The 10,701-nt window shown below is 31.8% G+C and overlaps 1 protein-coding gene across 2 annotated transcripts; it reads right to left on the bottom strand.

Annotated features, from left to right (window-relative positions):
- Positions 1–356: 356 nt before the first annotated feature.
- Positions 357–9,963, bottom strand: LOC125053009 (troponin C-like). 2 transcript variants are annotated; one of them, XM_047654167.1, is made up of 6 exons: positions 9,838–9,963; positions 8,445–8,475; positions 2,538–2,681; positions 2,141–2,260; positions 1,187–1,318; positions 357–582 (listed from the first exon to the last, which is right to left on the bottom strand). In XM_047654167.1, the coding sequence occupies exons 1-6, from the start codon at positions 9,859–9,861 to the stop codon at positions 554–556; spliced, it is 480 nt and encodes a 159-aa protein (XP_047510123.1). In that variant the 5' UTR covers positions 9,862–9,963; the 3' UTR covers positions 357–553. The 2 variants fall into 2 exon arrangements, with proteins under 2 accessions (XP_047510123.1, XP_047510124.1); XM_047654168.1 differs by lacking the exons at positions 8,445–8,475; positions 9,838–9,963 and adding an exon at positions 2,744–2,881.
- Between the last annotated feature and the right edge of the window lie 738 nt (positions 9,964–10,701).

Here is a 10,701-nt window from a genome sequence, read left to right as displayed (position 1 = left end):
AACTGTAAGTCCCGCCTGGTTTCCAATTTATTGTACCGTACCAATAATAATATCTAAAAGAATTGTCCTTATAAAATAAAATTTAATTTGCGTCTTATTTTATTAAAATATCCGTCGTGCGGCCTAAATTACAAAAAGTCCCTTACACTCTAAAAATTATTATTGAAGCCAAGAGTATTACTTAGAGTATAATATACAAACTTGTTTTTGATTTAATTAGATTTTTATTAACACAATAATTGTTCTCGTTTTTGAATGCTTGTGACGAACTGAGTACTGGCCTGTTGTGTATCTGGAGATCTGTCTTCTATGCCTTAACCAATTATAAATACTAAATGAAAATTAATAAAACACAATATTGTAAATGATTTATTTAAAAAGAGATACCATACGCAGACACACACATCAGTTTATATTTAACATAATTTGTGTTTACAAATACATACATGATACTTAAAATAGATTTTAATTTTTTATTGTCCAATATCTCGAAATGTTGAAGTACCAAAATGTAAATTATGATAGACTTAAAGTATATAAATAGATAAGCAATTTATTCTCCGGTCATCATTTCCATGAATTCTGTAAAATAATAAAAAATGTTAAGGAATAGTTGACGCAACTATGAGAGTAACAGTCAAAACTCTCTCGTGTCAAACTCTAATGCATTTTTAACACATGTATTCTCGGCTCTGACACTTACATTATTGATTCTAGAATAAATCTCAAAGAACATTGGCTAAAACAGCTAATTACATACTATTAATTATTTTTGTAAATGATCTGACTATAATAAAAAGCTCTATCGAAAAGATCTATACAGACAAAAAATATCAAATCGTAAATAGACTCTACAAAAAGAGTTGACGTATTGATCGCTTAGTCTGTTCTTACAAGTTTTATGCCCGCATTCCACTGCAAGCGGAACGGACGCTTTACGGACTCCACTATACTCGTAACGATGCTTTTCATACATTTTCATTTTCATTTCTGTGTGAAACTCGGTCAACTCGCTAACCTCATATGTGACTCTTTCAAATCGCTCTTTCCGCTGCGCTCGTCTCCGCTTTATTGGAAGCACATATATAAAAATCATCGTTACGAGTATAGCGGAGTCTGTAATGGGTCCGTTCCACTCGCAGTGGAAGGCGGGCATTACTTCTAGAAAATATAATTAATTAATTACCATCGAAGTCAACTGTTCCGCTGCCGTCTGTGTCAATTTCCTGAATGAGACCATCAAGTTCGTCTTCCGTTAGCTGCTCGTCCAGTTCACGGAGGATTTCACGCAAGCTTGAGGTGGGAATGTAACCGTTGCCTGAACGAAAACAATATATAATTAACTCCTATATTAAATACTAGTGGACCCGACAGACGTTGTCCTGCATGATATTTCAAGCAATTAGTAAAGCAAAGTATGAAAGTACCGACTTCAGCGCCATCTGGCGGGCTGATTTGTGAATCTAAACCATTCCCAGATCCCCTTGAACACACACAAAAAAATTCATCAAAATCGGTCCAGTCGTTTGAGAGAAGTTCAGTGACATACACACTCACAGAAGAATTATATATATAAAGATAGACTAACTTGCCTACTATCGCAAAATTCATGATTTCACCCGCGCGTCTCCATCTGCCCAGAATAGCGACTAGTGAAACAAACGTATGCCTGATATTCGCGTAAAATGAGACGGAGGACAGTGTTTCGCGGTACAAAAATGAAGTAAACGCCAAATGCTTTTGTTTAAATAACTCGTAAAATATACAATATTTAATAAAATCGCTAGTAACAGCTCTCGGCAAAACTAATGTGCTGTAATTCAATTATTTTTTGGCTCCATAATACTTGCCATGATTGAATGAAAACAAAATTAGGGTAAAGTGAGGGTTTTTTATCGAGGAATTTATATTGTACCTATTGTGTGTTTAATTAGAGTCAACCATTGCAATTATAGTGAAGGATCAATACATATTTATTGCTTGTGTTAGTGCCCGCCCTAAACACGACATTAGAATTGATAAATTTAATCAATTTATTGAAGCGAATAGTTCGGGAATCTCGAATGTACCTATTATAACCGTTTCAATTATTTTCTAGATAGACAGTGCCAAAAGTAATTAATAGAGAAATTAAACTTGCCTTCCTTGTCGTATAATCTAAATGCTTCTCTGAGCTCCTTCTGCATAGCTTCAGCGTCCTCTTCTACGATAAACTTGGCAGCGAGCGTTACGAATTCTCCGAATTCAAGACGTCCAGATTCTGTTAGATAATAAAAAATTTACAGAATCCGCAATAAAATCTCAACGTGGCGATCGTCCCATTTCTAAAACGATCAACAAAACAGATGCATGAAATCTTGAAATTCAAAGGCAAACGAAACCGTACATATTTTATTTTATAGAACGGGTGGATGTCAAGTGATACCTGGCGGTACCCACGGATACTCCCAATGCCAGGGCGAATGCGTTTCCGACCCTTACGTCTTATATAATTAATGTTCCGAAGAACTTTACTGTATAATTTGAATGTCACTCACTGTCTGCGTCGACTTCCTCAATGAGTTCTTCAAGAATCTTCTTGTTGAATGGCTGCCCCATCATACGTAGGATGTCAGCTACGAAGTCACACGGGATACTGCCAGAGCGGTTGTGGTCGAAGCCATCGAATGCCTTGCGAAGGACTGTAACAGACACAAAACTTAGCACACTGTTATCCGAATAGACGATTTGTAGGGAGACGTACCCTCAACGTTTAATCCGCTCATTTTGTGCCTAATTTCGAGAAATTCAATGCACAGATTATCCCGGTAGTCAAAATGCAGCCGCACTGAATTCTATTCGACTGCACCGGGTGTGGGACGGTAGTTCATTGCACCTAGATGCAGTGCGAATTAGTTGTGCAACAGCTATTTTGGGTGCAACGGTGTGTGCATGGCACGGCCTACATGATAACAATAAACTAACAAACGACTGCAATTACACCTATACTGAGAAAAAGTATACCATTGTAACGCGTTACAGGACCATTAGTATCGCCGATTTACTGCTAAGTGTCAATTATACACATGAAATTTAATTGCACATGCTATGAAATTTATTTTTTTGTCCTCAATACCTTTATGATATCTGTTAATGCAGTAGCATAGTAGTATTATGTACAATATCTTTGGTCTTTACTAATAAGAATAACAATAGTAAATAATAAATGAAAATAAATCAGTGCCGCTGCTACCTTTATAGATTCTTAGAATAATGTATCTGTTTCATGATCATTTGTCAATCTATAATCAATGTATAGGCAAGTAGATCAGACTCCTGTGTGTGTCAAGCTTTCCTCACGATGTTTTCTTTTACCGTTCGAGCGAATGTTAAATGCGCACATAGAAAGAATGTCCATTGGTGCAATCGGGGATCGAACCTTCTACCTGAGGGACGAGAGTGGTGCTCGTGGTGGTGGTGTGATGTTGAAGCTAATAGACCAACACTGATCAATGTTGTGTTTTAAATATTATTCAACAAAATTATGTCCTTTGAAATTATTTGTGGAACATGAATGTAATAAAAAGACTTAATTTATTTTAAAAATCGTAACTATGAGGTAAAAGATCAAAAGTTTTATTTGTAGGCGTTTCATAATAACATTTATAATATCAGCCATCTGGTTAAATAGTCTATAAAAGATAAAAGAAAATTAATAATCATGAATTATTACTCGCTACATGACAACTTATTACTCTGGCAACTGGTTGTAATAAAATCGTAATTTGCGTATATTATATTCAGCGTGCGTCATGATATTAAAATAAGCTCAACACTTTCGATATAACAGTATGGAGTTTGTTGATAGATTTCGCTACGGCTAAAAATACTGAAGGGTTTTTTCAACCTAAAATGATTCATGGGAACCAATGACGTCAACCATTTTGAAAATGATAATTTTCACCTTTAATTTTACGAACATTTCGTGTAATTTGAAAGATTGAAATCGAGACTAAACGAACAGCTGTCATATATTATATTCTGGCAACACATTCTGAATTTTATCTCTCACGTCGGATTCATTTTTATCAAGATATCTTGGCAGTTGTCTCAAAGTTGTGCGGTTTATTGCGATTTTTTCTAGATTTTAGCTGTTTATTAATTATCATCCCACGATCGCTCCTATTTCGAAATGGGAACGTCTGCGTCAGTTGAGTTTATGTTCTCTAAATTTAGAAAAGTTGTTGGTAACTTTATTAGCGTTATGGTTTTACTGAAATATAAATTTTGGTTGAATCCTTTCGTATTTTGGCTTAGAAAGTCAGATTTTCAAAGATTTAATGATTTTTTATTGGTTTACTTGAATACTATATATTCTTCAGCGGTCTGAGAGACTGTTGTTGGCCACAAATGTTTAAAGCACTCGAAATGCGTTATGTAAATATTTAATAAATGTCTATATCTGTTAAAAACAATTTTCGACACAAAATTCTATAACAAATATATAACAATAAACTATAACAAAAACATATAAATAATTATATGTCACAGTTAATGTATATTTTATGTAGTTTGGCACTTCTTGCGCTTTACTTTGGTTTCACACTGCCACAGTGGTTCTCCGGAAGAGATCGGTCGAAATCGAAAGTATAAAAACAGTATTGTTATTATTTAATTATTTAAATTGTATTTCTTGAAACGAAGTACAAAAAAAAACAATCTGAATCACCTATCCTTGTGTATCTATTTATTTATTTCAAGTACCTCACATATATTACAATATATATGATGAATATAAATAAATAAATAAAAAACTGTCTACAGTGTAAGTCACAATCTAAAGAATCTACGTATTTAATTTACACAAAAAAAAACAAAAATTACTCGTACAAAGAAGAATAAAATTAATTTAATGAGGATTAAGCTACTAACTAACTAAACTAAGCCTACCTAACTAATTTTACTAAGCATCTAGAATGTCTAGTCTGTAGTTCTGTCAACAAATACTTTGATGTAAAATTTATAAACAATACAATTGTAAAAACCTATATGATAAACAATTCTTAATAAACCTACGAAATACTACCTCAATGCAACTTATTGAAGTGACCTACAGTACTTACATTTGTATATGTACATTTGGCAAAATTCAGTGTTCAAAACATAGGTGTTATATGTTAGGATATGATTAATGAAGCCAGACTATATGTGAATTGAGATAAATCTGGCTTAGGGCGTATTTGTCACTTTCCAGTTGACAATTATTGATAACTTACGTTGTCATGTGTCAATAATTAATATAATATTTTTTATTTCAGGAAATTAAGATTCGTGGAAAGTTCTAATGTTAATGATCTTCAATTAACTATAGAAATTTATAACCCTTCTCTTAGTCCAATAACAGAGGGTAAAATCAATTTCTGTCATATCACGTTTTGTCTATTTAAATATTATCATACCATCGGGTTGGTCAAAATAAAACATAATTATTAATTATAATATGGCAAAACTGTGTATTTGTTGTCAACTGTATTGTGTTTTATTTTTAAGCTGTGCTATTTTGTGAATCATTTTTAGACTATGTAGAGCGCTTGTCTATGACCACATATGATCAAAAACTTTTTCTACTTATCATATTTATTTTAGATTTCTTTGACCTCATTCGATTTACACAAGATAAATATTATATACAGAAATTATATTCGTTTCGTGTAATTTATGAAGAGCTTTTAAGTTTGTTATTTGTAATAACATTAGGTTCGGTGTGAAACGGGTCATGGCGTGGCAACATGGCTGGACGGTTGCCAACGTACCGAAGAAACTGTATATTGTGAAGCTCGATTTATTATAGAGCATTTGATATTTCAGTCATGATTCCCTTAACATTTGTTAAAAAGCGTTTATTCATAATCGTCTTCGCACAGCTAGTGAATGTCCTTTAGTTTGACTTTGCAAATTAATGTAAAATATTTTTTTTTCTCTATGGATTTTAAAACTTTTATTTACGTCACTCAGTACTAATGTATACGAATTAAACTAAATATAAAAAAGACCTGTCGAAAAGCTGAAATTTTTTATTCTTAATACCTCGTGTGTCACCAAACTCTTCTAAAACAGCTTGACCAATGTTTAACATATTGTGCGGTGGGTCTGAGGTCGTAAATAATTTTTATAAAGAGACCATAAACATATTTTTTTTCGCATTAAAATACATATAACCTTTAATGTTCACCACCTTCTGCTACTAACTCCCACAATCCTTCTCAGCCATTTTATATTTGTTGGCAGTTGCTTATTACACTTTTATGAATACGAATCTTTTGAATTTATTAACTAACAACTACCTATACAAGTTTTTATCTGATCGAATTTTGACATTGGCATGACAACCTCTGTAGCCACATGACGTGTAACTTCGATTTCCAGGGCTCCCTCAAAATAATTGTTACGGGTTTTTCTGCATGTTATAAATAAACATAACATAGTATTATATTAGAGATAGATATTAAAAGGCTAGGCTGTTGATAAATGATAAGTGTTTTGTTGCTTTATACATTAAAAAGAATTATTAATAGGCATATGGAAAATCTACATATAAAAAAATAAGGATGGAATCAATTTACCAACACTTTCACCGGTGATACTTGATCTCGTACTTAGCTTTCCAAGCCTAATTTATATTATTTATTATATCTATAAATTAGGCTTGGAAATATTTTATTTATTTTAAGATTTAAAGCTGTCTTTGGTAAGTATCAAATGTGATTAAAGTAAGTTTACATTTATTTTAAAACCATATAAAGTACAAAAGCTTTCGAATCGATCGGTCACAAAACACAATTTAAATCGATTCATTAAAACAAGTGTTGTTTTTTCGGTTTAGCTAATAATAGTATAACCAAATTGTAAGCCTTTATTATCGTAAATTAAAAACCAATTTAACAAATGTTTCTTGTATAATTTATAAAACTGAATGATAGATCATTTATCTACCGAAACGTCACTCGACACGACATGACAGCCGAGGAAAGAAACGTTTAAACATATTCGATACGAAATTCAATATTCACAATGTTTACGTTTCTTAAATGTTTAGTCAGTATTTTATAGCTAGAATGCTGTAAATATCAAGAAAATAAGTTTTGCGCTATATTCCGTCATGATGGTAGAACAATGTCAGATTTGAAAAAAAATCCAATATCCACTTTTTATCATATTTGGATACTACATACATTGACTAAATGTTACGGCTACATTAGAAAAAAATTCCATGTGTATTAAATTTAAAATTAATCAGTCATTAAATTGACGCATGTGATTTTTCTAGAAAACTGTGTAATTAATGTTATAATTTTTATTTTGTTTCAAAACAAACCCTTGTGTTTGGTTGTATGCGAATTTTCATAATAACAGAATATGAATTAAAATAGTTATGACAAGAACTAATTAGAAGATTTGCAGAAAAAAACACATACAATGGCGTTAGAACCCATTGCAGGTTCTGTTAGATTTTTGCTTCTCTTGAACAGCATTTCATACCCTAAGTGGGTAGTAGGACTTGACTGGCTTCTTCGCGAAGTTTGATATGGGGTAGATTATAAATAGAACGTTTTTGATTACATAGGAATTACGCACTGCGACAATACAATTGTCGTCAGAGACATTTGATTGAAATGAGCTTCATAACTTATTTGAATGAATTTTTTTGAAGAATGGAGATTAACTTTTAGTTTATTTGTATTATTTTAGATTAAGTTTTGCAATTTTATAATTTTTCAATGTTACTTTTAGTTTTGTTTTTATTGATTTGGTTATGAACTTTTCCCTTTATATTTTTTTTTTGTGTTCTCCTTACTAGGGTTGCCTGGAAGAGATCGCTTGTTACCGATAATACATCCGTTGCAACCCTTATAATTATGTTATTTATATTCATTTCAATGTTACGAAGTATAGATAATTAATAATAATACAATCTTCTCAGCCAATATATGTCAATACTACACACAATTATGAATTATACTATTATTAATTATAAATTATATTATTATATATTATAGTATAAATCAAGTCGAGGGTGTGTCTGTTAACCTGGTATCGTGTCCTAATTACTCTTCAAGAGCTACGCCTCTTCCAATTGCTTTCAGATATTTCGAGCGAACTATATAAAGAATCACGAATTGAAAAATTAATTCACTATGAGTAAGAAGATTTATCCACGCGGTCTATTAACTCTTGGCTCTTATCCAACTATTTTTTATTGTACAGTTGTAAACAATAATTGTATTGTACTAATTTTTATATTTTTTAACTGATAAAAAACAAAATGGTAGCGTAATTAGTTCAATAAAAAAAAAAATTAATTAGGTTGATTACTAAATTAGATCAGTCTTATCTTACGTTAACACATGTTTTTAAACCATATTTTGTCGTTGCATGTAGTTGTATTATAAAAAACTGTATCTTACCGGCAATCTGTTCTGGTGGGAGCTCATCAGCCTGAAAATAAAAAGATATAATTAACTATATTGACTTGGATCCAAGTATATGATAATTGTCTGAAAACTATCATATATTTTTATAAAAGTTTTAAGGCCACAGTTTTACAACTAATCTCAAAAACAAAGATTATTTTAGCTTTGTTATTACGTTTTATGTCTGTTTTCTTTCTTAACCCACGACACAGGGAATCTTAGTGTGAGGTTCCTTATTATGTGTAATAAAGTTTTTCTTTCTGGATTTTTTTTATAGAACGGGGGGCAAACGGGCAGGAGGCCTTCCTGATGTTAAGTGTCCGCCGCCCATGGACACTCTCAATGCCAGAGGGCACGCGAGTGCGTTGCCGGCCTTTTAAGAATTGGTACGCTCTTTTCTTGAAGGACCCTAAGTCGAATTGGATCAGATATATTGATACTAGTGATTTATTTGAGCCGCTATTTATACGATTATAATTAATCTTATGTAAATCTGAAGTTATTAAAAATGTTATCAAATTACTACACAATTACACATAGATGTAAAGTTCAGCGTATTTCATCAAAACGACAAATGAAGCAGATATTTTCCTATAAACGCCTTTTCGAGTCTTAACTTCAAAAGCAAAAGCCATATGTTTTATAAAATTGCTATATATTATAACACTTGTAACTATAATTGAATATTAAATAAAATATGCCATGCCATGTTTGGAATAGTTATAAATTTTAAGAAACCCGAACATAAATTGAGCGTAAGAGAAGTCGAAGGAATAAAATACTGACCCTGCTGAAATAATAATGTTACCATGTATATCATTTTCAGATATGTCTTATATGATCACCAGTTTTAACAATAATTATTTTATTATTGAAATAATTTAATGCGTTGGTAATTTGTCATAATTTTCTACGTTGTTGTACATATTAATGACACTGGGAGCAGTCGGCAAATTGAAACAGCAAAATTAATACATAGATATTATTTATAAATTAGTATAGTCTATATTTTTATCATGCGCGGGAATTTCGTTACTTACTCTTGGACTTGATGTAGCTTATTTATATAGTATAGTTCTATAATTTGGTTGGAGCATAGACTGCTTTTTCTTAGCTTACAAATTTACCATAGATTATATTTACCATAGGTCTATAACAATTAATGAATCTCGAATAGATTACTTAAAATAAAAACTCATGAAAGGGATATAGTAAAAGATTATTTATTAAACTAATTAGAATTTATATACTTCATTAATTAACTATCACAATTGTCGGTGTGATTTGCATAAGCGAAGAAAAACAGTTTCTTCCCACATTTATTCATAATAACGTTGAAAAATACAAGGTCCGATACCGGATTTATTCAAATTTACAAAATACCTACCCAATCTTCAGTGTCCAGAACCATGTTGATATCACTAGTTACCACTTTGAGACGCACAACACGACTGGCCTGAAATCTCTTAATTCCAGCGTTCAGGGTTATTTTCTGTAGTCTTTCGGAGATTTCACATAAAATGTGGCGCGGGGGCGGAGGGGCCAGCTCCACGGTTTCCCTGCGTGAGCCAATCGCGTGAGCCTCAAACGGCAGGATGCGAACATATTTTTAGTCGAAAACGTGGTGTAAACGTAAACAGTAAACACCTCGATTTGTAAGCCTTATACTTCATTGAAAAGTTTTACAACGTAGCACAGTAGCTGCTTGCTGTATAGTCGTTTGGTGTACCGGTTACACGAACATTGGGTGCATGACCGAAATCGTATTTACTACAATGCAAATCGTTACATGAATTCCTACAATATACAGATTACTGTTTTGTATTAAAAAATAACTTTATAATACAAAATTTTCTGAAATTATTTTCCTTTATTTTTATTTTCAGAGAAGCAAATGTACCAACGCCAAACAATTATGAATTGTCTAGTCGGGAGTAGAATCGAAGACTCCAGATTTTTTATTTGATTTATTGTTAATCATTATTTTTTAAATTAAATTACGATTTATTGAACTATTGTAGTTTAGAAGTTACTTAATATTACGCAGATTAAACACGTTCAGAATATTTTTTCTTTTAAATAATTTATTACATAACCATAGATACTTCTCATTCAGTCGTTATTAAAATAAAGTTGTGATGTTTTGTATTTATTGGTTTATTATTTGACAATATCTGCCAAAATAAATAAAAAAAACACTCATATATTACTATGCTTATCCTTAATATTATATCGTCATGTAACTTGGCCT

The sequence above is a fragment of the Pieris napi genome, chromosome 10, assembly GCF_905475465.1.
Source record: "Pieris napi chromosome 10, ilPieNapi1.2, whole genome shotgun sequence".
NCBI lineage: Eukaryota > Metazoa > Arthropoda > Insecta > Lepidoptera > Pieridae > Pieris > Pieris napi.
The sequence above is the reverse complement of the archived record's forward strand: the minus strand, read 5'-3'. Positions and strand labels throughout refer to the sequence as shown.